The sequence below is a fragment of the Solea solea genome, chromosome 13 (assembly GCF_958295425.1).
Source record: "Solea solea chromosome 13, fSolSol10.1, whole genome shotgun sequence".
Classification (NCBI taxonomy): Eukaryota; Metazoa; Chordata; class Actinopteri; order Pleuronectiformes; family Soleidae; genus Solea; species Solea solea.
The window spans coordinates 22,936,285-22,963,190 of NC_081146.1; the positions used below are offsets into that span (position 1 = coordinate 22,936,285).

Below are 26,906 nucleotides of genomic sequence, written 5' to 3' on the forward strand. Positions count from 1 at the left end.
TGTATATTAATATTGTCTTTTTGCATAGTACTCAAACAGCACTTATATTTGTTTTTATTTTATATTGATTCTGCCTAGTATATAGCACATATTTAAACAATGAATTTAACAAATATGTCAGTTTTATGTCACAGTTGCCTTTTGAGCATATGAGAAGCAGAGATAGCAAAGTGAATGATAACTATATCCGTCTTTATCAAGGTGTGTGCATTGTTTGAGTGAACTGTACTAAAACTATTTATCACATAATTATTCATGAAAAGATACAGGGCTCGTCCGGGATTTGAACCCGGGACCTCTCGCACCCTAAGCGAGAATCATGCCCCTAGACCAACGAGCCATACTTTCCCGTTAAGGATTACATGTTTCGATGTCAAAGTGTCCATGCCACGTTGACAGAACTTTTCTCATGTTCTTAGAATAGCTAGAGAACCTTCTGTGGCGTTGGCGCCATCTACAGGAGCTATGTGGTACTGCAAGCATGGGTCCACTCTCCTGCAGCAACAGCAGACTTTACTTTGAACATTTCAAGATGAAATTCCCTTTGTGAGAGAAAAAAATGTAGGCAACAAGAAAAAAAACTGCTCGTTTTCCTGATTTATGTAATCTCTTTTTGTAATTTACTCCTCTATATTGTTAATTCCGTTCTTTATTTGGAGTTTATTGCTTCTTTTACTCCTGTTTCATGCTATATTTGTCACTTGTCTTGATGACTTTTTGCTGAAGTGATAAGCTTACTATACTATAAAATTACTTGTAATTATTAGTGTCTTTTTTAGCAGCTGCAGGAGATTTGGGTTTTTATTTTTTTTTCCTGCCTCAGAAGAAACAAACCTGCAACGAACGTTTAAAACGTTCGGGCTCGTCCGGGATTTGAACCCGGGACCTCTCGCACCCTAAGCGAGAATCATGCCCCTAGACCAACGAGCCATAAAGACAAGACATCAATATAGAGAAATCAAGATGCCACGTACAACAGATTTGACACTTTCCGTCAAGATACTGATCCACCTACAGGACACTTCTGGTATTACAATCACATATTTTCCAAGGCACAAAAATACATTGATATTATTTCATGCAGTTTAAACGTCATATGTGATTAACAAAGAAGCAAACAAAACCACCAAAATACAAACAACTTTTTGAGTTACTGGTTTTTCACTTTGTTGCTGTGTTTCTTACTTGACTTCCCAAAAAAATCACCTCTTATCTGCAGCTTCAAGTGTCACTTGCACTTTTATATTTGTTTAGCATATTTTTTCAAACCAAATAATTTTGGTCTGTGGACAAAACAAGTCATTTGAGAACATTGTCATTTCCAGGTTTGGGAAACAACATTTTTATATATATACTATAACACACACATCTAAATTCCACATGAACTAAGTCCTCACAGCACTGCCAGAAGTGCCATGATAAACCACTTAACATTAAAGGGATTGACAGCATCCTCCTAATAGAACAAATTCTACATACTACACCTTTATATAGCGCTAAACCCAGGGCTCTCAGAGCTATGATTCAGTCACGGTTCATAAAATTACATTTTTTATTGCATTTTCAGTTCACACCATCAAAGAAGAGATAAAGCCATGAGCTTATAAAAATACAACGCACCACTCTATACGTTTGGAAATTCTAATCCAGACATTTCCCATACAATGCCCACATACATATACAGTATATTATTTTATTGATAGATATATATATATATATATATACACATACACACACACATATATGTATATGTATATATATATATATATGTACATACATATGTGTATATATATAATTTATAGATTTTAGTCTGTTATCTCTTTGACTTAAAGCTAACAATAAGAAAAGGCAACACATGCAGGTGATAGCAGCACATTTAAAAACAGACAAGAGTCAAAGAGAACATTTACGCGACATGTTGAGATAAACGGTTGCATTTCAGTGTAAAAACTCCCCTCCAAAAAAATGTAAATACAGAACAAATACATTAAATAGGCCTGGGTGTTGCTGGCTGTAAATAAATAGGTCACACTGTGTTTCCTCACACCTGCGACACAATACTTAAGGTATACTGTTACTTTGCAGCACTTAATGGAAACTACAGGAATTAACCTCTTTCTTTATCTAACTTGTGCAGCTCCAGGTAATCACCTGTAGAGGTCTACTTTAACATTTTGTTTTAATTAAATATGGTATCGAGAAGATACGACAGTGTGTTAGGGCCAAAGTGAAGAGAAAAAAAGATTTAATCTTTCGAGAATAAACTCGTAATATTACAAAGGTCATAATATTATGAGAATAAACCCATAAGATTAAAATGTTGTTATACTACGAGAATAAAGTAATATTACGAGAATAAAGTCGTAATATTAATTTATTTTATTCTCGTAATATTACGTAATATATTACAACTTTATTCTCATAGTGTTACGAGAATAAAGTTGTAACATTGTGAGAATAAAGTCGTAATATTAAAAAGTCGTAACATTACGAGAATAAAGTCATAATATTAATAAGTCGTAATATTATGAAAAGAAAGTTGTAACATTACAAGACTTACGAGAGTCATAATGTTATAATAAATTTGTAACATTATTAGAATAAAGTCGTAATATTACAAGAATGAAGTCTTAGCTTTACGACTTTGTTCTTGTTGTTTGGCCCTAATACTCCGTCGTAAGAAGACTTCCATCAGCGATGCAGAGAAAGTAAACAAGAACAAGTGTGTTGATATTGACCTAAAATGTGCTCTCACTAGATTTAAAAAAATAACCATGTACATATATATACACATGTCACTTCTCTGTGCACGATCCTGTTCACATTATAGACTCCCGTGATGTGAATACTGCATTTAAGGTCATTTCTTAATAACGCTGCTCTCACCACTTTCCCGTAAGGAATAACGTTTTCCAAGGTCCTTTTTCTTTTCTTTTTTTTGCATGCAAACGACATCCACAGTTGTCAAGGACGAAGCGGCGTGGAGAAAGAGGTGACAGGCATGCTGGGAAATGACTATGTCGATCTGAGGGCACCTGATTCATGGTATATATAAAAAAAATATTGCAATATGGAAAAATAATATAAAATATAATAAAGACACTAATGTGCAAATTATGACGTTGGAGTGAGAGTTTGTTGTGACTGCGGAGGATGGTAAACGAGTGAAACAGACACAATCCAGGACACATGCTGTTGCTGCTGCTGCACGGATGTTTAAAAGAGTTTGTTCAGGAGGTGTTTATTCAGGCCCAGTGCCTTTATAAAGAGGACGCGGTGGTGGTGGGGGGGGTGGTGTACAGAGTCAGAGGACGACTCAGGTGGGTGGGGTCCCACATGAGTGGAGGGGGGTTTAAGTAGAGACCAGTCAGCACCAGTGACGACGGTTTATGGAGGTGTTAAAAGCCCGGCAGGCCACATGGAGTTATAGAACCTTCTGGAGGATGGCGTTGGGCACTTCCAGCGTCTCGTCCTTCACCAGGACGATGTCGTAGGATTCGAGGTATTTGTCCAAGCGCTCTTCCACCTGCAGGAGAAGGAAAAGTGTCAAGAGGTGCTTCATGTAAAAAGGTTTCTCAAAGCTGGACTAACTCATCCAGATAATGGGAATTGGAGTTCCATTGCTATTGGACATGTATCACTCAAACAAATACTAGGACTGTAGGAGGACTGAGAACCTTCACAGACACATCTTTGGTCCCCGGTTGTGTGCCGTACCTTGTCGTTGAGGAAGCCGATCTTGAGGACGTGCTCGGTGTTCTGTACGCCGTCGGCCATGCTCAGGTCGCCCAGGGAGTCGCCCATTAGGATGATGTTGCAGCACTCCTTCAGCTGTTTGAAGTACTCGGTGTTCCGCAGGGCGCCGTCGTGTTTGTTGAACACGTGGATCAGCTCGCCTTTGAAACCCTTCACGACGCCCTATGTGACGAGGAACATGAGTGGTGAACACGGGAACACATTTCTGCTGTTGTACTGAGGTTAAACAGGAGAATACAAGCAGAAAGAATAGGACTTCTGTCTTTTCTGAGAATAAAGTCACAACATTACGAGAATAAAGTCGTAATATTAGGAAAATTAAGTTGTAATATTACAACTTTATTTGCCTAATATTACAACTTTATTCTTGTAATGTTGCGACTGTATTCTTGTAATACAGTAATTCCTGTATTTTTTTATAATAAAAAAAATATAAAAAGAATACAGTCGCAACATTACGAGAATAAAGTTGTAACATTACGAGAATAAAGTCGTAACATTACGAGAATAAAGTCGTAATATTATGAAAATAAAGTCATAATACAATATTACTAGAATAAATTGGTAAGATTATGAGAATGAAGTCGTAACATTACGAGAATAAAGTCTTAACTGCGAGAGTATAGTCGAAATATTTTGAGAATAAAGTCGCGATATTACAAGAATAAAGTCATCACATTATGAGAATAAAGACTCACATGATCATCGAAGTCCATGAAGTTGGAGACGACCTTGATGTTGGGATGGTAGACCCCTGCCTGGCGGATGAGTTCTTCAAGGACGTCTCCCAGGCCAGCGGAGAAGATGAAGACGGGCACGTTGCGCTCATGCAGGCTGTCAAAAAACTGCTCAAAGCCGTCTCTGAAACCAAACACAGAGACGTCGGTCGGTCACGGGGGAAATGACAAAAACATGTACACACATTATAATCAGTGGCTAGGTCTCTGCTACAAATACCTGAGTGCAGCGTCAGAGTCCCTCACCACCTCGGGCAGTTTGTCTTTCTCTAGCCGTTGCTCCACAAGTAATGTGTGCGACTTGAAATACCTGCACACACACACACACACACACACACACACACACACACAGCAAACAACAATTTCTGTCCCTTGATTTCATAATCACACATGTACAGTACAGAGCAACAACTCTGTTGCTCTTTCTCTCATGACCCCCAAAGTCTCTAAAAACCAGGGTTGTAATGTAACAAAGTACAAATACGTCGCTACTGTAATTAAGTACAAAATTCACGCATCTGTACTTGACTTTGTTATTTATATTTCTAGCAACTTGTACGTTCACTGCACTACATTTACCCTACTCGTTACTACCAAATAAAATCAGAGGAAGAAGAATTGATAACAGTCTGTATACTGTACTACACTTTTGCCATTCACTTATTCAAACGGTGTCTTTGCTCAAGGACACATACAGACGATCAGAGCCAGGAACTGAACCCACATCCTTCCAGTTGAAAGACAACTCGCCCTATCATTACTCCTCACTGTTTTCATACTTTCACTTCTAAAACTTAAGTACATTTTATATCAGAAAGTTACTTTCGATATTGAAAATGTCTTTAAGACCTGGTATTAACATACTTGTACTTTTACTCAAGTATCCTTTATAGGAACTTTATACAAGACTGCTCAAAACACATCTGACCATTTAAATCATTAAATCATCTTCTCTCACAGTCTTTCAATCCAAGTTGGGTTTTAAAGGTTCAATGTCACCTGTCCTTGTACAACATTTATATTCTCAAACGTCCTAATTTCCTCCATTATGCAGTATACTCATTTATTTTGTGTCTTAAGTGTGTTCAGCTCTTTTGTTTCCCCACACAGTTTAACAAAGTCTGTCAAACTTTACAACAGGCACCATCTGATTTGAGGATCATTTTGTTCGTTATTACGTTCTTGAAACTGGTGAGAAAGACTTACCACTCCACTATGAATGGGTATTTCTCCTCCATGGTAAGGTGCGGGTCGATCTCAATGGGATAGTATTTATTCTTCAACTGCAGCAGCTTCTGCCTGCACTCTTCTGTTACCAGCTTGCAGTTATCGATGATATCTGCAAAGACAAATAGAATGGGGACACTGTAACGTACATTTTGAGCAGGCATCACTGAAACATGGCGTGACAGAGACTTGTACGTACTGTGACACGTTGGACAGCGTTTGCCATTGACGGCGAACTTGCTTAACGTCATGTCAAAGTCGGTGATGATCTGGAACAGAGTCGAGGACAATTTGATGAGGACCGTGCATCGACATTACGTCCATCTCTGGAGACAAACTAAAATCTGCCGGTGCTTCAGTACCACCAGGAGGTGCCATATTCCCAAATCCCAAAAAGTACAGATACAGTACAGATCAGGGCAGCACAGTCAGCACTTTTTGTCCTACCTGTAGTTTGGAAGCTCCTCCTTTGATGAGGCCGCAGATGATCTGCTCCACCCTCTCTGGGTCCCTCATGTGGACCGTCTTCTTCTCAAACTGAGGCATCTAGAGGCAGAGAGAAGAAGGAGAGACAGAGTGAGTCACTTGTGGTGTTGAATGCCGCTTGTCATTCGTAATCATGCATTTGCCGCCTTCTTCTAGATCTGAGCGCCCGTTACTTCTTTTCTTAGCGAGAAAGCCACTTGTCTGCCCTGACTTCGACAGCGTTGAGGTGAAGCAGCGCCACCAGAGCCGTCTCTTTGTTGTCTCGCAGGACGCGGGGCATTAACGGCGCCAGTGTCACTTTGCAGAGTGGTGGTCTGTCTGGTTTGGTATGGATGAGCTACTTGTCTGCTACGACTTAGACGGCGTTGAGCAGAACTGTCAGGTTTTCCGCCTTGTTTGGCTGAACAAGTGTCGCCCTCCACACCAGAGGTCTTGGTTGCCGACATGATCTTCCTTAGACGACTCACTTTTATGGCAAAAGGTTTTTTTCAGATTACGGTGGCAGGATGTGTTTAACGCCGGCGTCCTGAATGTGACAGGTCATATCAAAGGCTGAATAAAAGCCGAGCGCTAGATCAAAGCGTGTTACACGCAACAGCAACCCAGCTATTATTATTATTAGCAATTATGACACGCTTTCTTGGACTTCAAACTGTGGGGGGCAGCACTGCACCTCAAGGTGGACAGTTTGAATGAAGAAGATTAGAATCCAGAAGGATTAAAGAATGGGGAAAGAGTAAGAATGAGAATGAAGGGCAACTTCAATCTGTGTTTAAGAACTTCAAATTGTGACGGGCAACATTGCACCTCATAAGATTGGTTTGGTACAGTACCAATTTTTTCTTTTTGCGTTTCCATAAGGAATAGTACCAAAATAAGAAGCCACGCTTTCTTCTAATTCTTATCTAATTATTACTTTATGTTGATACCATAACCTATTCACGTCTCATCGAATAATTGGGGCGTCTCTGAAGACGACAGAAATGCTGCAAACAGTCCCGTCCTCCACTGCTGTGAGGTTTGAGCCACACCTGCACAATCGACTGCAGCAAAACCCGTTCTCACAAAACCAGTGGACGCCTGCAGACTTCGAGCGCTGCAGGGAACCAGCGTGTGGTTATTTAACCTGTTATGTAACGAGGTATGGTTACGACATGGTTACTTCACCACAAAGTTTGTTATTTGTTTTTTTGGGGTGAAAATCAGGGTGAAATTCAATTATGAGGATAGTAGTGAACGTTTTCACATGATTGACACATTGCACAATCCAAATTGGGGCTGAAACTATTTATGCAATCGATTAATCGGTTGTGTGTTGTTGTTTTTTTTAAAGTTTGCAGATTTCCCAGCTTCTTAAATGTGAATATTTATAGTTTCTTTGCTTCGTATAACAAAGAAATCATTAAAAAGTGAATCATTTTGGTTTGTGGACGAAACAAGACATACATTTCCACGTTTGAGAAACACTGATTAACATTTTTATGGACTGTAAAATAATCGACAGATTATAAAATAATTGTTTGTTGCAGCCCTAATTGCAATTATTATCCAATTATTCCACTTTTGTCTTACCAAAGAGCCATTTCAAGACATTAAATTATAAATACCTAGCGATAGATGATCTCTAACTTCTTGTGACAGATGGAGAATTATATAAGCAGACAGTGATGCAACAGGATTGGCTATTGAAGGTATTTCGAGAGGCAACAACACGTGTGTAGATGTTTAATGTGTTTACATGAAACAGCTGAGCAGCTTTGGCGCACAAACACACAACCTCCCCCCCCCCCCCACCCCAGTCTTATATAATAAGCCACTCTGGCTTAAACCGTCATAAATCTCCGTGCAGAAACACAACACTCGGAACACAAACTAAAAATAAACAATTACACACCCTTGAATAGCCTCCATCCCTCCCTCCCTCTCACACACACAGTTATCTCAACATGTGCACACGCAAAACAACTTCCTAAATGTCATAACCTCAAGAGTGAGTGAAAAACAGAGCAGTTCTCGGAGCGCTGACACCACGTTTGACTTTTGAATGCGTCGCCGATCTAAATCGAAAGACCCTGCAAAAATGTTTCCTCCTCAAATAATAAAATGTTTTGTGGGTTTGACAAAATATTTCAAATCTTTATCTCCGTGAAAATGACAGTTAAAGCTTCAGTGTGTAACTTCTGTCGCCAATACAGAGCTTTCTCAATCATGCTTCAGAGCACCGGGGTTAATTCATTAACCTAAAGTTATCTTTGAACATTCGTTTCACCTCACTCGTGTTTTAGAGAATTCTTGCTACTGTCTCCCTTGGCAGTGCTGAAATAATTACTCCATTAATCAATTATTAATCGATTACTAAATTAATCGTCAACTATTTTGATCAACGACTCATCAGTTTGTGGTTGTTGTTTTTTTTTACATTTTTAAAACAAAGTTCTCTGATTGTTCAGCTTCTTAAATTTTATTAGTTGCTCTACAAAACAAAGAAATCCTTTTGGTTTGTTGACAATCATTATTTCCGAGTTTTTAAAAACAGTGATCGATATTTTCAGACCTTTTATGGACCAAACAATTACTGAATTAATGGAGAAAAGAATCCACATTTGAATCGATGATGAAGATAATCATTAGTTGTAGTTTTCTCCATCTGCCAAGCTGTAAAATAAATCACTCTGTGTCTCCACAGACACAAAAAACTAAACAATACTACACTGAGAAACACACAGAGAGTCATGTGAGTGCTTTAAGGATCATGTGAGCTCATATGACACTGGTTTGAATGTAAGCAGACACTCATTTACATTTAAATGTGACACCCTCCAACAGGTTAAGTCGAACCAATCAATGCAAAAAAAAGATTTGTCCAAAAATAAATCACAATATGATGCTTTTGACCGTACTGAGCAGCTCAAGCTGCCACAGAGACGCTCAGCATTTACTGGAAAGTTGCAGTTGAGGAATACATAAAAAAAAAAAAGGTGTGTCCCCCGACGGCAGTGAAATTCAAACCTTCTGTTTACGTGAACTCACACTGGAGACGCTCTTAAAATCGACACTGTGACTGCAATGTACTTTTTATCATTACAGTTTGAAAGACACGGTAAAAAAAGTGCAAATATCAAAGAATACTTCAGTTTCTGATATATTGCAATTATTTAAGTATTTTGATTCAATAAATGTTGATTTAATAGCATCAATATGATACGATACAACCACTTCATTGTTATCTTCAGGAGTTAGTTGGAGGCAACTACTCAAGCAAGGCCATTTGCTTAGAGATTTTCTTTTCCTCCTTAAACTAAAAATTTAAAATGATACGTCCAAAATCAGAGAACACTGCATGTCGGACAGGAGAGGTACATAACATGTACAACAGACTTTCCTTTTAACTCACCTGCTTCATTTAGCTTCCCCTGCTAACAATACAATAAATACAATCAGGCCATGTAGATAATACCAAAGTGTTTTTTTAGCTTTGTCTACTGAGTTCACCGAGTTGGACCAGAATTTAAATTATCTTTCAAAAACAAATAAATAAACAAAGTCACAACAAACGAGAGCCTTTAAAATGAACCCGCTTCAAACTAAAGTGGAAAATGTCTTCAAAAATGTTTTCAAAAACCCCGGATATGGAGGTAAACATCATCATTCTGGGGAGAAATGTATTTCTAAAATCAGTCCTTTTTTTTTTTTAAACCCCCCCCTTACACACACACACACACACACATACTTACCACGGGTCTGTTGTCTCAGCTAACACAAGAGTGAGGAAAAGATTGTGTGGCTGCAGAAGGCTTATATATCTACAGCAACAGTCAGGGAGGGAGGGAGGAAGGGAGGGAGCGAGCAGCAGCCCGCAGATTAGACAACATAACCCCTCCCCCCATGTTCACGCACACACGTTGACAATTTCAGCTGACCCATGTCAACACACACACACACAGTTCAGCATAAATAGAAATGGAATGAACAACTGAATCTGCCCTCGTTCCAGTAACGTGACCCCTGACCCCATGGAAAAAAAGGAGCCCGTAAAATCAATTAGATGGGAGCAGGATTCTGCCGAGTACACACATTTTAACACACAAAACCCCTCCCCACAAACACACACACACATAAGTGCAGTAAAAAGCTCCACACTGAATGAAAGGTCACGTGGTTCAAGGTTCAGCAGCGCCAGGCTGACGCACACAACTGTACACACATGTTCAGACACACTGCAGTCTGAAGTCTGAACACGTCCATCACCTGTCGAGTATTCAGGTTGATCAGGTTCCTGTCGCAACACATTATTATATTGACTGAATGTGCTGAAACAGGAGTATGCAAAATATTATGTTAATTTCATACGGGAGAGAGTAAACGACGCAGCTTTATTAGAGAGTAATTATGATATACAAGTAGCTTCAGCTAAAAGAGGTTTGGAAAAGTCATGCAAAAGTTTGTGACACTTTTTCCCGCAATGTTTTGCCAGAAGATGGAGGTCAAACTTTTGGTGCCACTGTTGTAGAACACAAACAGGTGAATGACATCGCAAAAAGAAGAAAAAGAAAAAAAAAAGCACAATATTTTAGAGAAGGTGCGACCAAATAAGTAAGGAGTTAATAACTTTGGATAGAAAAACTTAAGGCTAAACAGTTAGGGGAAATACTAAAAATTAGGATTTTTCTCCCAGATGTTGTGATTAGATTTGTGAAACGTGGCGGTGGCGCATTACATTTTCTAAATATTACTACATTCTAAGGCAGAGGTCTCAAACTCGCGGCCCACCAATTGATTTGACGTGGCCTTTCAAACAACATCAACTTATAATGTGTTATTCATGTACTTGTTTTAAATTAATGGACTAATTTTGCATCATAAATACATTTTGTAATGTGAACTACATATTGTTACAAATACTGTTATTTTATATGTTTAAGCTCATATCACCGACCCAAATGAATACTTGCTTTTTGACTGGCCCCCTCCTGACAAGACTAGATGCTCAGTGGCTCCCAGGTCATTTGAGTTTGAGAAGATGATGTGTTTTTTTAATTTTTTTTTATTGCCAGTGAAAACAAATAACAATAAAACTGCTTAATGCACCATTTCAAATTGTGATATTGATTTGAAAATGATGAATTGTTCAGCCCCTGAAGAAACAGCACGGCTCTCCTTTTACAAGAGAAAAGAAATGTAGATATGACGTAAACACATTCCTGTAAGAGGTAGTCGGGCTGTCATGGTAAAGGAATTCTTGCTGCAGTCAATTAAAAAGGCTTAATCCCGCCCCCCCACACCCACACTATGTGATGGCCCTGATTAAAGAACCCTGATCAATTCTATATGGAACAAAAACATCTATTTGGATTTGAACCATCAGTGCAACACTGATACCAGGCTCAATTTCTGCTGAAGTGTGTTTTCCCGTACTGATGATGATGTACGAGAGACGTGACTGGAACATGAGTCCACTTCATCCTCATGAGTCCCTGCTCGGCTGACCCCCCGACTGTCTCGCATACCACGACTCCCAAAAACTAGGTCAACCCACCTCAACGCCCTAACAGTGCACGTCCCTGCTCTAATCTACACCAGACTCCGGTGAATATGTGACTCCACCAGGGATTCTCCCAGTATTTGGGACTAAGAGTCAACCAATTACCAGCCAGGCAGATTATTGGGGGCCAATATTAGGCATTTTACTAATCATCAGTTATCAGTTAACGGCCTACTGTAATTTTCAATTTTCTTAAAGCCAAAATGTGTGTCAAATTATCATTTTAGATTAAACATTGTCCTGACCGATGCACATCACGTTCTACAGACTGAAAAAAACATATTTGTTTCTCAAAGATCTGCACAAATATCACTTTAAATATAGATATTGGATATTTATTGAAAATCGTTCAGCCCTAACATTTTCCAGAGGAGTCTCAATCATTGGTTTTAGGGTCTTCTTCATTTGAATATGATGTCAGTTTTTCATGTTCCCATTTTGAGGAAACTAGACAATAATTGGCACATTCAGTATGGGTGGACCCCACGTGACTGACAGTTGGTATTGTCCAATAACTTCCTGCCTGCAGGAGACAGGTGATCTGTGTTTCCCGTTTCCAAAACTGACATGACATGACTGAAATCCAGTCCAATCACAAATCTCGTGACTTCACAACAGTAGTTTCATTCTCCGTTCTTTATATGGAGTCTATGGGTTCTACGCTGCCACACCAACTTTAACCTCAGCATGTGGGTGAGGAGAGAAGTCTATGCCAACACCACACACATACACAACACATGACAGCAAACATTGCCACATTATGAGCAATTAGTGTTTATTTGTGTGGTTTAATTATTGCCCTCGTAGAGCTGCTGTTGCTAAGATAATAATGGTGTAGATGTTCCACCACTTAACAAATAAAAAGAGGTTTTAATATTGATTGTTCCAGTTGAAATAAGAACGTTATCAGTATCACGGACGTATCTGACAGCTGTCAAACTCCCCCCCCCCAACTGATCTACTCATTCCTGACCAAAGAACATTGATATGATCAGCCTGTGAGACCCAGCCTTGGCCTGACGGGGTCAAAGGTCATCTAGGGCAAAGTGCAAAAGAAAATGGCTTTCCTACAACCTCATATTATGACACTGTGATAGGTATTATTTTGAATAACAATCGTATCCTAACCAGAATTTTCAACAGTTGCAGTTGCATGATTAACCTTTAACAAAAACGGCAATGGACGCGTTTGAGGTGTGCACCGCGTCATTTGACCTCTGCTGCCCCCCACTGGCTTGATTCCACACTGCATCTATGGTGATATTTACGTCTCAAGACTACCATGATTCAGATATACAGTAGTTCCCCTTTGTTCTAAAAGTGTGTGCGACTAAGAAAAGTGATCTTTAAACTTTAATTTGTTGTACTTTCTATGGTCTTGGAAGATTTTTTGTTAAAATAAATTATAATGATGACAGGGGTTTTTTTGAGTTTTGCCTGTATTTTGAAAAGTATCAAAATTCATATTGGTATCGAAACAAACATTTTGGTATCGGGACAATACTAATTCAGACACTTCGAAACCAACACACAAGAATTAGGTAAAGTGATTTCATTGTGTTGTACAGCCAGCAGATTTTTACAAATATCACAATAATATTGTGTCTAATGTCTAACTAAGTCAAAGTGAGATCCACATCTGATGATGCATTTACTGTCTACTGTATAATAGCAGCTCCTCTGCAAAATAATGGGACTTCAGACGAGCAAATTCTAATTAAAACTCTAAAACCACCGAGGCTCTGAAATCGCTGACTGCTGTTACTCTGTACACTAATCCATTTGACACAGCCATCTTTAAAGTAAGCATTGTAATGTAAATGGTCTAAGTCCATGAAGGCATCCAATCCACACATCACTGCGATGTTTCAACAGGCCTGAAACGGAGGGTGACATAGTGCCTGTTTCCTTCATTCATTTCTTATGCTTGAACTAAAACTATGAACCACTTTAGTTGTCATAGCGACAGCCATCTGTTGCTACTGATAAAGCAGCATGCTCACTGGAGGTAACGTTCAATATCTGCCCTAACTCTGTTATAAGATTACTCTTCTGCAGAAACGTTGCCCTTTTAGTTGATTTTCTGCCCAATTCCTTTTTCCATACACTCACTGACCACTTTATTAGGTACGCAGCAAGACAACTAATAAAGAGGCAGGAAAAGCACCATCTGGTCATACCATGGCTGCAGTTATTTGAGTGAATCAGCATCATTGTCTGACTGCTAAAATTCCAGTAAGGCCACAGATGTGCAACTAATTATGAATATTCTCTTGGCCTGACATGTACAAAAACATATCATAATAACAATTGCTGTATACTTTTGTGTAGATAGCCTAAGAACTGCACGTCAATCCTCAATAATTATAAATTATTCTTACAGAACATCAACTCATGTTGACTAAATGACTGTAAGTTGCTGTAGCACATAAATATACACTGAAGAGAGCACAAACATTCAGACATTGTGTAAAAAGAAACCCCAGACTTGCAGGTCAGGTTAAGTTCTGTGCTGCCCTCCGCAGGTCAAAAGAGTGAAATACACTCAAGTCATGCTGGACCTGGTCTTTGAAAATCGAGTCTCTAGTCGCAGATCACAATCTTGAAACTTCACTATTTATAAGATTACAACTAGATTATCTTTTGCGAGTATTTCTATATTTATATTCTACTCTATCAAACACATTTGATACTATAAAAACTCAGATTACCACTTTGAGGAGCTCAGCTCAACTCTAAATAGGGAACACAGTCTGCAACTCTGAAAAATCATTTGGTGTAAGGCTGGAAAATGGCTGAAAACAAAAAGATGGGGCCATACATGACTCAGCTGACATGTTAAAATGTCCTGTGAACAACTTCTTCACGGTTAAGTGAAATTACATCAAGTGCAACATCACGAAAGGTTTGTACTACAGAGAGAAACTTACAGCAAGTCGCAGGAAGCTCATAAAAATGAATGTCCGTGTCTTCATGATGTAATAAAACCTGACCCAGAAGACAGAAAATGAAAGCCTGCGCTGAGTTGCTGACATATGGTTTTTGATGTTTGTGCTTCCACCATCAAAGGCAGATGGTCACAGGTTTCCATGTCACGATTCCACAAACTTCGGCAATCGAGCAGTATCAACAGTGGGAGCCGCTACTTTCAGCCCAAAGATCAAAGACAACAAATAAAGATAAAAAACTCAAGGACGACTCGGTCACTGTGACCTCAACAACCCAATCCATTATCTTGAGAACACCTCAAAAGAATCCTTTCAAATTTGGCACAAATGTTCACTGAGACACGCTGATTAACTTTTAATTGGATTTCAATGACCATCATCAGACCAAGGTCACTGCGGACTCAAAACCTTCCGGTGCATTAACCAGGTTTACACATTTTGTCTTTTCCCCATATCCTATCCAGTGATTTTGAGTATCTGACCGATTCATCTACAGTATATTGCTTACCTGAGACAAATAATTCTAGTTCTTCGTAGACTTGTGTGCCACAAAAACACCCACTTTGGTGAAGAATAAATTGCCAGCGTGACCTGGAAATTACCAGCTCAAATAAATCACATCTAATTTGTCTGGACTATGACTCCCTTCGATATTACACCTCTGGTAATGAAGCTAAATCACATGAGTAAGGAGAGGAAAAAAGACGGGCATCTTTATGTCCATCTGAGGCAAACAAATTCAAGTCAGCTGACTGTCAGCTGTGACCGACTTGCTCACATTTAGAGCCAGTGTAAAACACCACCACCACCAACCAACATCTTCTTTGTTGAACCACAGATAGACTGATATTTTATACGTCTGTTACATAATGTCACCAGGTAATGTTGTTGCCTGGTGCCGTTCCATGTACATGACATGTGTTGAATTGCTTGTAAAGCTAGATGGTCAGGTTTGTCCTGGGTCAGGTTTGTGTTTGGACTGAGAACAGTACCCCGATGGCCACGTATCGTGACGTCGTAACGACGACATCAAACGCAGCACAACAAACAACGGAGGACGTCCAGCAGCTCTTTTCTTCTGCTTGGTTTGAGGGCTGTTTTATCTCAAGAAGACGTCAAGCTTTGTATGAGAATAGACTGCAGGCCTTTGCCTGGAGTTCCATGGTATATTTACACGGACCAAGTGTTTCATTTTTCTGTCGCCCAATCAGATGACTGTCGTTGATGGAGCTGGTCTAATTACCAATACCATTTTACTCTGGTACCCCAAAAGGAAGGGAAGGGTAAGTCAGGTGAACGCTGAATGAATCATAAACAGGTCAGTTGTGTTTAGTATGTATGGAATGTCAAGTCAGGTCTGTCTCAGTCCTGTTAGACTGGTTAGGAGGCTGGACTGAGTGCATGTGCTGCTGCAGCTTGTATAATCTCCATGTGTGTCAACAACAGACAGCAGCAGTTTCCAGGACAGTGAAATGAGGTGACGCTGTGAAGAGCATCACCCACATGCTGAGTCATGTGATGAAGCTTCCTGCTGAACAGCTGTAAAGCTGCTGTTTTGTCCCTGTTGGGAGAAAGGTTAACAGATGACCTCTAACAAACAGCTGCTGTTTTGGGGACCATCCACGCCTGCGTACACCAATTGTGCAGGTCTATTACTGTCAATATGCTTGGAGCAAAGAGCACAGCAATGTATTTCCGTTTCTGAGTTTCAAAATAAAGGCACACATGTTTTTGTTAGGGGGCTACTTCACTGGGGGTAGTGCACAACAGAAATGTTAGTGTTTCCACTGCGATTTAAATAAAAATTTCTCACAACCTGGAAATAAATGCAGCGAAGTGCACTAAAACTATTTTTCATCTGGAGATATATTAGAGCTGCAACTACCGCAACTGATTAATCTGTTGGTTAATTTCTCAGTAATAAATTGAGTACTTGTTTGGTCTGGGGTTTCCCAAACCTTGAAATGGTGGGTTATTTTGATAAGATTATTTGAGTTATAAAATGGAGAAACATTTCACAAATCTGAGGTGAAACATTCAAATTTTGTATTTGTATTTATTTATATTTGTACTTTTTTAAGTGTGTCTAAAGAATGCATAAACACTATAATGATATATACTGAATGTTGGATACACTGACATAGATTTATTGTTTCATCACCTAACCCCAGGATTATTACATTTACTTGCAAACTGAATATTTCGAGTCATATCTGACATATCAAGAAAAGAGAAAAATGTTATCTTGCTTTAAGTCAATAAATTGTAACATAATAAAAATGATGACCCCTTTTGTTTGGCTGTGATTTATTGTTTTACAATTTTTACTTATTTTTTATCATTATTTAATTCATGTGCCAATTCTCTGTCGACTTTTACGGTTTTTCATTTCGCTGGGGTTGATTTTAATTAACTAATTATCACATTTACACTATTTTACTTCTACAACTCTTTTCTTATCTTAATTCATGATTGTACTTTTTATTGTCAGGTGCTCACAAGATATGGAATTTTTTTATATCAAGTGTCTTTATATAAAATGATCACTGTCCTGCAAAAGACTATTAATAGCATTTGCAGTATACTGTCATTTGGACTGAATGGTTGAGTGCTCCAGGTCAAAGTCATATACGCTATTTATACGTTATTTTTAATGGAAAATAAATACTTGTCCTCACTGAGAATGAAGTCAAAACATGTCCCACCCAACAGTGCGAGCGACTGTTTGATTTTATTTTGAAGGTCGAATTCCTACACTTCCTATATCTCGTATCTGTCCCTGACGACGCTGAAATGTCAGTTAATTTCACTCACCATTTCAATGATACGGGTTTTCTTGCCAGCTCGCTTCTTCTTGGCGACGATGTACTGCGCCAGAACCACTCCACCGAACAAAGCGCAGACGCTGGCGCTAGCCGCGGCCCCAACCTTAACCACGGCAACCCGGTCCATGACGGTCGGTTCTCTTTCCAACCCTGCGCCGTCTCACCTCCCCCCTCCCCTCGCTCGCCAGGCTGCTTCCTTCCTACTGGTGCTATACGCCCCCAAAGATCGTCTATACATAACTGTGCGACTCACTCTGTACAAATTTTAAAAAACAAAAAACAAAACACCGAGCGGACCTAATATCTGCAAACACAACAACTTAAATGTGCTATATAAGAGTAAGAAACGTATGAACGTGGTATGTCACGTCAAATTGAAATACTGGCTTGATAAAAATAATTGTTTCGCATATCTTGAGCTAATTGTTAACAATATCACCCAATAACAACACTCTATATGGTATTTTGCACACACACGCATAGCAACATGTCCACGGATGAAAATTGAGCAATACTATGAGTCTGACTGATTTACTTTTAAAGAAATTTGACAGAGATGCAATTAACAGTAATAGTAGTAGTAGTAGTGTTGATCAAGTGGCAAGTGGCAGCCATCTTGAATTTAATTAGGGTTAATGAGGCTGCTCAGACCTTCTGAGTTGAAATTCCCCCCCTATTTTTTAAATTAATCCTTGGATGCACCTTCAAAAAAGTTACGTTAACACACCTAGAGCACCACAATGTGCTCATAAAAGTTCAAGCTGTACAACTTGTATGCATGTTTTTAAACCAGCATCAGTCCTCATCATACACATCAAATGATACACAACATTCAATTTAAACCCTTAAATTGCCAAGTTTTGTCATGATGTACTTTCATTTTATGGCCTAAAAATGGCCAATAAATGCATTATTTTCAATATACTTCATGCAAACTGGATTATTTTTGGTTTGATTGGTATATGTGAAAGATTAGCAGAAACATTTGTTTATATGCATTTTTTTTTGCAATGTCATATTTCATCATCATACATAACAAACAGTAATTAATTGTTTTAAACTTTGTTGCCATGTTGTTGTCATGATGCATCAAAAATAGTGATTCAAATGGGTTTCAATTAGGACACATTTGTGGTGTTTTAATATTGAGAACATTCAAAAATGCATTTTTTTTAATAATATGCTTGATAAAAATCATAAAACTTCTCGAAATTAAAAGCCCAACATGTGTCTAGGTGTGTTTAAGGGTTACGCACTTATAGATGACTTATTCTAAGGCTATAAAAACATTTTTTATTTTATTTTACAGCAGTTGTACACACATCCTGTGTAATCACAGGCCCTGTTCATACCTGGCATCAAAGGCTGGCTCCCAGGATTACAGTAGGTGTGCAGCAAATAAACAATGATAGAAAAAGATACAAGTACATTGATGTATTTGAATCAATATAAATGCACTATGAACCAAACAATGTCACGTCTTTTAATGTTATGAGTCGGTTTTCTTCACAGTGTCTTCAGAAGACTTGATAGCAGCTACCGTGGGTGTTGAGCTTTCCTGCTTTAGCTCCCAGACTGCGGTCAGGAAACACAGGTGAGGTCGTTTCTCCGGGGCTAAAGATGTAGCTACTTCGGGCTAACACCCTTACTTTTCTTTGCTGGCAGATGATGAACACATGGACACTCGGCTTGACTGGAGGAGTCTGGGCATTTTCTTTCCATTGGCACAGAACTTTACACATTAGTGCCTTGCTTTTTCTCTGCTAATGCTAACTGTGGCTGTGGCCTCTCATGCTTCACACACATGCACACACTCCTGTGTAGAAGACGGTCTCTCAGACGACCTGAACAACCCTCTTTTTCACCTTGACACAGGTGAATCTAACAACCTGGCACTGGGTCAGGGTGTGCGTGACTTTCATTGTTTCCCGTAACTCTCTACACAGGTATCCAGCAAACAGCAGCCAAATTTCACCAGTTACTCAGAACTGAAGAAGCTCCTTGACGCAAGCAAGTCCTGTTGCCTACAGCTGAACCTGTAAATCGTATATACCACCACTCAGCCTAAAGCTACTGAGATTTCAATTCTGGGCCCTTTCACTCAGCCCTAGCATGAAGATATTTTCAAATTTTGGGTTGCCACTTACTGACTGCCGCTACAGGAGGATTTTGGCTGCATGTAATCGCGATCTCATTCTTTCGTGTCCGTTTGCAGGAGGTGCCATTACGGAGGCGGGCTACAGCTTGGTAAAAGTCTTTGCCCACTGATAGGAAACACCCGAAGATGCTCTTGTTCTTTTCAGTCAGTTTTCTCCTCAGGGCCTCGATAAATGTATCGTCAGCCCCCTCTAATTCTTTCAGAAGCCCCTGTGCGGAGTGGAAAGTCTTAGACAGGTCACAGACCACGGCCTTAATATTTGCAACTTTTTTTACTCTCACAGAAATGTTCCTGAGCTCCAGCTGTGCAAGCAACTTATATGACACATTGTGGACAATCCTGTTGAAATCTGTTTGAGGCATTGATACGTGGGCCCTCTCAATGGTATGCATTAGAATCCTTGTCACTATATTGACAAGGCGTGTGTAATATTTTATGTAATCACCCGACACTCGTGCTGATGTGGATCTATGTGGGTCAGGAGAATAAAATGAGACCTCATCTCTGAGTAACTGCTTGTTTAAATCACCACCTGGTCTAATGTCAGTAGTTTCAGCAAATAGGATCTGCCTGTCTACATTGTCATCCACCTCATCTGCTATGTTCTCAACAGCAGAAACTAACTTCCTGTGTGCGGTGTCATGTACATACTCTGTAGGTTCTCCTACGTCCTTCTCACCACAGGATGCAGGCAGCTTACTGTACTTGCTTCCATTTGCATCTTCTCCCTCATGTCCAACACTGCAGGATGCAGGCATCTCACTGTGTTCTGCATCTCCTCCTACATCCCGAGTGCCACAAGATGCAGGAGGCTCACTGCACTCACTTCTGCCTCCATCTTCTCCTTCCTCGGTAACACAGGACGCAGGTTGCTCACTGTACTCATTTCCATCTGCACGTTCTCCATCACGCTCAACACCAGAGGACGCAGGTATCTCACTGTAATGTGCATCTTCTCCATCACGCTCAACACCAGAGGACGCAGGTATCTCACTGTAATGTGCATCTTCTCCCACATCCTCAACACCAGAGGACGCAGGTATCTCACTGTAATCTGCATCTTCTCCCACATCCTCAACACCAGAGGACGCAGGTATGTCACTGTATTCTACATCTTCTCCCACATCCTCAACACCAGAGGACGGAGGTATCTCACTGTATTCTACATCTTCCTCTACATCCTCAACACCAGAGGATGTTGGCGGCTCACTGTTCTCACCTTCATATGCAACTTCACCTACATCCTCTACACCAGAAAACGCAGGTATCACACTGGACGCACTGTATTCTGCATCTTGTCCGACATCCTCGCCACCAAAGGACGCAATTAACTCGTTACTAAACGCACCAAAGTCTGCATCTTCTCCATCTTCATCATAAGAGGATGAGAGGGGTGCGGTGTCGTCCGCCTGTTCTTCATCATTTTCAAAAATAGTGTGTAGACCATCACCGATAAGCAAGTCCACGCACCTGCCACCTTCATTTTTGGGGTTGTTTTTGTGGTCAGGCATGTTGTGGACATATACGACCTCTGACATGATGTCCATTAGTGCTTTCTCTGAAGTGGAGTAGATCACAATACTCTTTTCCTTACTTATGGTCCGAATGTGTGTCTTCTTTGCTTTGCGGAGGGCACCGGTGCTGCTCTCCTCCGCTCGCTTTTGCTGTGCTCGTGTGCAGTGGCATGCTCGCAGCAGCAGGCAGCGCATGGCTTTACAAAAGTGACCCGTCATTTCACGCAGGGTTTCGTAAGCAATGCAGTTACAGTCGTAAGGCTTGAATCTCAAATGCTTGGTGTTTGACATCATTTCCTTGGCTATGCAGTTGTTCACTCTCGTCGTTACCTCTTTGGTGACTAACAACTCGTATTCCATTAAGCTACAACATGGAATCAGAGGAGAGGTTCCCAAAAAGCGAGCGAAGAACGACGGAATGGCATTCATGTTATAACACACATAGGTCTCGTCTACACCAAAGAAACACTGGTTACCATCGACAAGTGAAAGTATGCGTGGTAGTTTGACGCGCCATTCCTCAAGGATGGGCTTTATGTGCTCCATGATGTGCTGAACATACCTGGAGACAATGTGTTCACATATTGTGACCAGCGTGGGCAAGTTCCTCTTCAGTCCATGAGAAGCAATGTCCTTCAGATGTTTGTGGATGAGGGTGCAGATGGCTGGCTTGCACAGTTTTGGAGGAGAGATCAGAGGGAAAAACACATAAGATATCAGCATGAGTTCAGATGGGTCCATGACTGAGTTTGTTCTGACTTCCTGTCAAATGTATCTGCTTGTTTCCTTGTTCTTTTTGGCATCTGTAATGTTGCAGGAATGCCTCCTTTTTTCCTTTGCTCACCTTAGCTGTGTGCTGGAGAGTGTGACTGAATAACTTGTAGAATACTTCAAGTTGGCCCAGTTCAAAGGCAGTCAAGTCTGGTGTCACTATGACACATGGTAGAAACCTCATCAAATGAAATAATCAATCAGATATTATTTATGCACATTTCATACAAAGCAGGATTAAAATACAAAACAACGAATGACTCCCTCAGTTAAGTGCCAGGTAAAGAGGTAGGTCTCAAGCTAGTATACCTACCAGAGAAGCCAGCTACAGCTCTAATAATGTATATACATATATTGTACATGTCTAATATTGCACCTCACAACAAAATAGCTAGATCTCATTATAAGTAACAGGCACCACACAAAGGAATAATCCAAGAAACAAGTCAAATAAGATTTATTGTATCCACTGCAGTCATGGTAAATGTGTTAGAATTTTCATATTTTGTACGTGACGCCAGGACCAGAAGAGCTGTTGGAATGAATTACTTAAAGTCAATATACATACATAAAAAAAGTGTCTGAAAATAAATAACAGCAGCATCTGTGAGCTTTCTGAGCAACAGGTGACACTTCAGACCAAGTTCCTTTATCAATGTATTACTACTACTTGTTACAGGACCACTTATGTTTGTCTCTGCAAACCTAACAAACTTGCGTCGTTTGGAATAGTGCACAGATAGTTCTGAAGTCTGCATGTTTGTATTCTCCGGCTGTAGCTTCTAAGCCATTCTCACATTGCTGCAGGACAAAAAAAAGCCAAACTGATCAAGTGCCATTTACACTGTGCGTATTTGTATGCAATACATGAGGGCTTCTGGTCATGACGGTAAACCACATCGGACCAAAATAAAGACTACCTCCAGATTACCAGGCTGACGTGACTCATCCGATGACTAAGACCTGGATTGTTCAGATCTGTGTGGACACAGAAATCTGATTGCCACAGTCAGAGCCATGTCTCAGTTCTCCGTTTGTGGTAAAAAATCCGATAAATATCTGAAATGCAGCTGTGCGACATGAATGAGAATGGTCAAATCAGAATGACGTGGCTTTTGCCTGTAGCTCCTTTTCTAAATTCCCCCGTATGGGGCAGCAATAAAGGTTGATCTTATCTTGCACCTCATGTTTTCTTTTGTTGTTGATGACTCATTTAAACGCCTGCCGTTTGAGAGGACTGCGTTTAGATGGAAGACACTTGTAGTTAAGAATGTGAACTGTCAATGTGAATCGGATTTTAAACAATGTGGCTGGTAATCTAAACAGATTCCTTTTGTCTCTTGGTCTGACCAGTTATGGTAGAAACACTGGTCTAATAAAGCTCCGGTCACTGTGCAGACTTCATCACTGTCAACATCTTCATCTCAAGTGTGTTTGTGAGTGTTCACTGAAACTACTCCACAGGTCAGATGCCTTTAACCTCCTCCATCTGCCTTAGGGTCTCGTCCCATTGGGTGAACTGCTTGGACAACAGGAACATCTGCCAATAAGATTTCAGTGGTCAGTGGGTGCAGTTTAAGATGTTAACATACTGTATTTACAGGACAAAGAGGTTTTAAAACAGACTGGTTCATCTGAAGACACGGCTCAACAAATGATTGTTAATCGGTTAAAGCTTTGTATTCGTACAGCTCTCTAACAATATGGTTGTCACTTTTATCTCAATGAAGAGGATTATCATGTAAAAACAAAATTGTACCATTTTGTTGTATTCCTCAAAAAGCTTCTTCACTTCCAGGGACTGATTCTCTGTTTGGTCCTGTGAAAAAGACAAGAAAAACAGATGAGTCCAGGGGTAAAATGAAAGCAAGAACGAGAGAGAGAGACAGAGAGAGTTGGAAGGTGGTTTACCTGTTGTTTGATGTGAAGCTGTGACAGACGCTGCAACTTGGTGGCATGTTCTGGTACATCTGGAAACAACAGACACATAGCAGACACATGTCTAATAGTGATGGAAACACCTTACAGTACACAACGGTATAGTTCAAACCACTGTTCACACACTGTAGTAGTGACAATAAATGATATTGATAATAGCTGAATGTGCGAAAACAGAATCATTGTTGTTCATTGGTACAAAAATTGCATGGGTCGAAAAAACATTTTTTTTAAAAGATGTGTAAGAAGTTGCCAAGATTCTGACTCTGGCCATAAACCATAGCCTAGAAGCACAACAGACAGTTTGAAGTAATTACCAAGTTGTCCAGCATGTGAGCTCAGCTTGGCCTGCATACAAACCCTCTTTGCTCATCAGAACAGTGATATATAATTTTTTTTCAATGACAAGTTACTCAGCATGTGGAAGTATTTCTGGCTCTTCATTACAGATGACAATGTAACAAACAAATCAGCTGGTCAAATATCACATGGTCATGACAGTCTCGTGAGATTTGAGTGCTCTTATGATATTGGATCTTTCAAATAAAGGTCGATATGAATCGGAGAATCAGCTTTTTGAACTAGGACCCAAGTTTGGTTTTAAATGACCGCATGAGTGACACTCACCTCTAATGTAGTTACTGTCTAACAGTGGCTGCAGGGTGCTGACCTGCTCCAGCAAAGCAGCCTGGGAAAGCAAACACTCCTCCTCTGTGTACACAAACACACCACGGTGAGTTTAGTTTCTACTATCAGAACTTAGTATTTATGTGGTAAGGTGCCTGCTCTACAAAATACAAGACAAAAAAACAACTGTACTATTTGAACAGGTCAATTTCATCCAACTACAACAGATTTCTACTTATTCTTACCAGCAAGGATGAACTCCAGTTTCATGGCGTCGGGTACAGCGATGTGGTCAGTGAACTGGGGATCCAGGTATTTCAGTAGGTCCTCAACTGCAACAGAGCAACAATAATAATAATAAAAAACTCAACAAGCCTGAATTAAATGACAGTAAATTTAAATATTTAAATCTAAATTGTAGGTGTTACTCACAAATATCTGAAGCAATATTATGAACTAGTATCCACTTTAAATGACAAATATAACATTACACACAGACAGAACAATTGAAAGCAACACAACGTGTGACTCACTCTTTTTTTGCAGGATCTTCACTCGTTCTCTTTTGTTGGCCATGTTGGTCAGACCTGCCTGAATGCGCGCCATAGAATCTGAACACTGCAACACAAAAGACGATTAGATCAAATATCGGTCAGTAGTAGTTCAATTTTGTTCACTTCTTTTCACCGTTTTCTGACATTTTACAGACCAAAGAACAAATCAGTTAAATTGATAATGATAAGAACCCTTAAATGTATTCCTAAATAAAATTATCTATAGTTTTATAATTTGTGTTTTAGTCTTATTCTGATCTTATCTGGTACAAGTACATTGATTTTAGTTTATGACATCTTTCCATCGAAGGAAATAGAGTCAACAAATCAATGCCTCTTTGTAAACTTAAAGTGTTTTTCTCATCATATGACACATAGAGGTAATTTTTGCCTCGCAGCACAAAGCTCCCCAGTTTGAACAAGGGCCTTTCCGTGTGGAGTTTGAAAGTTCTCCCTGTGTGTGTGTGTGGGCTCTTTGGATTCTCTGTGGCTTCTTCTTCCCACAGTCCAAAAACAACCAAAACCTGGGCACTAGGTTAACTTCATGCTCTAAATTGGCTGGGGTTGGTAGAAAATGAATGAATGACTGACACACTGATGGGACGACCCACTCAGCAGCACAGGAGGAACATCCCCTTTTAAACCCCATACACAGCAAAAATATGTATCCTGTCCATTCATTAAAGCCTCCTTCTTCTAGTCTTCTACATTTTGGGAGACCAGTAACTTTTGTTTTATATTAAAAATGGATGTTAAAATGTGTTAATAACGATTACTTACAGATATGTGCTGTTAATGGGTTCCTCTGCATACTGCACGTTCACATCAATTACTTCTTTATTTCAAAAGGGAACATATCATCTGATGTCTCCATAGGTTATTCTATGGTGGCAATTGATAACAATTCCGATTGGGATTATTTACTCGGTTAATTAATTCAATAATGGTTGGTCCATAAAATGACAAAACGGTGAAAATATATCAAAATAATAACGTTCCCAAAAACACTTTGCAAGTGATTCCCTCATGACCAGACTACAGACTATGCGGCCCCCCAGGTCATTGGAGTTTGAGACCCCTGATCCCTGAGGCTACAACACACAACAACAACAGCTCAGGCCTCACAATCATCTATGACAGCTAACCTAGCCAACTGACATGTAATCTGCGGCAACTGAAGGCTTGGAACAGTTGACGCGAACTCTCTACGTCACTTTAAACAGACATTTAAGAGCTAATGTGTGTTAAAATAAAAAAGGGCGTCAACTCGTTCGGTTTCCCACTGACAAAGCTATCGTTTTAGGCTAGCAGCTAGCTAGCCACTCGAGACATCGCCCTGTATGTTAAAAATAACAGGACCCTGAGCAAACCTTGACGGCTTTCCCACTTTTATTCCTTCTTTCCCCGTATATGCGACTCTCCAGCGCTTGTAGACGCATTTCCAGGTTATCTATCTCCAGGTTTTTATCCATTTTCACTCTGCAAGAACTTCAACAAACGATGAACAGCCTCCCTGATGATGATGTGCCCGATTTCCTATCCTATCCCTGGTAGGCGGAGCCTATCTAATTTCACGTTTGTGATTGGCTCAGGGTCACTCATTCTTCGTCTTGATTGGTTAAGGTGAGGGTAGAAGTGTCACCAAACATCCGCAGACCACTGACGTCTGGTTACGATGGGGTTGCCAATTTAAGTCGAGTCATCCCCCTGCTAAGCCCCACGATTAATTTGCTCCATTATACACTTCAGATAGTAAATGTCGCATTGAGACGACTCTATTCACATGTTATTATCATATTTTTACTTGTCATAATCTTAACACA

General features: G+C 39.9%; 2 protein-coding genes and 2 non-coding genes across 5 annotated transcripts; all 4 read right to left on the bottom strand.

The window, feature by feature from the left end:
• Window positions 1–268: 268 nt before the first annotated feature.
• trnap-agg (transfer RNA proline (anticodon AGG)) lies at window positions 269–340 on the bottom strand. The gene has a single exon. It is a non-coding gene; the product is annotated as a tRNA-Pro (tRNA).
• A 518-nt stretch (window positions 341–858) lies between these two features.
• trnap-agg (transfer RNA proline (anticodon AGG)) lies at window positions 859–930 on the bottom strand. The gene has a single exon. It is a non-coding gene; the product is annotated as a tRNA-Pro (tRNA).
• A 608-nt stretch (window positions 931–1,538) lies between these two features.
• nt5c3a (5'-nucleotidase, cytosolic IIIA) lies at window positions 1,539–17,679 on the bottom strand. Of its 2 annotated transcripts, none has more exons than XM_058648345.1 (8): window positions 17,511–17,679; window positions 6,168–6,266; window positions 5,920–5,989; window positions 5,700–5,832; window positions 4,714–4,803; window positions 4,455–4,617; window positions 3,718–3,918; window positions 1,539–3,526 (listed from the first exon to the last, which is right to left on the bottom strand). In XM_058648345.1, the coding sequence occupies exons 1-8, from the start codon at window positions 17,646–17,648 to the stop codon at window positions 3,425–3,427; spliced, it is 996 nt and encodes a 331-aa protein (XP_058504328.1). In that variant the 5' UTR covers window positions 17,649–17,679; the 3' UTR covers window positions 1,539–3,424. The 2 variants fall into 2 exon arrangements, with proteins under 2 accessions (XP_058504328.1, XP_058504329.1); XM_058648346.1 differs by lacking the exon at window positions 17,511–17,679 and adding an exon at window positions 9,941–10,046.
• A 4,725-nt stretch (window positions 17,680–22,404) lies between these two features.
• On the bottom strand, window positions 22,405–26,627 carry dctn3 (dynactin 3 (p22)). Its single transcript, XM_058646757.1, has 7 exons — window positions 26,454–26,627; window positions 25,063–25,147; window positions 24,775–24,861; window positions 24,530–24,613; window positions 23,876–23,934; window positions 23,724–23,783; window positions 22,405–23,504 (listed from the first exon to the last, which is right to left on the bottom strand). Exons 1-7 carry the CDS (start codon window positions 26,553–26,555, stop codon window positions 23,430–23,432), a joined length of 552 nt encoding a protein of 183 aa, XP_058502740.1. The 5' UTR covers window positions 26,556–26,627; the 3' UTR covers window positions 22,405–23,429.
• Window positions 26,628–26,906: the final 279 nt, after the last annotated feature.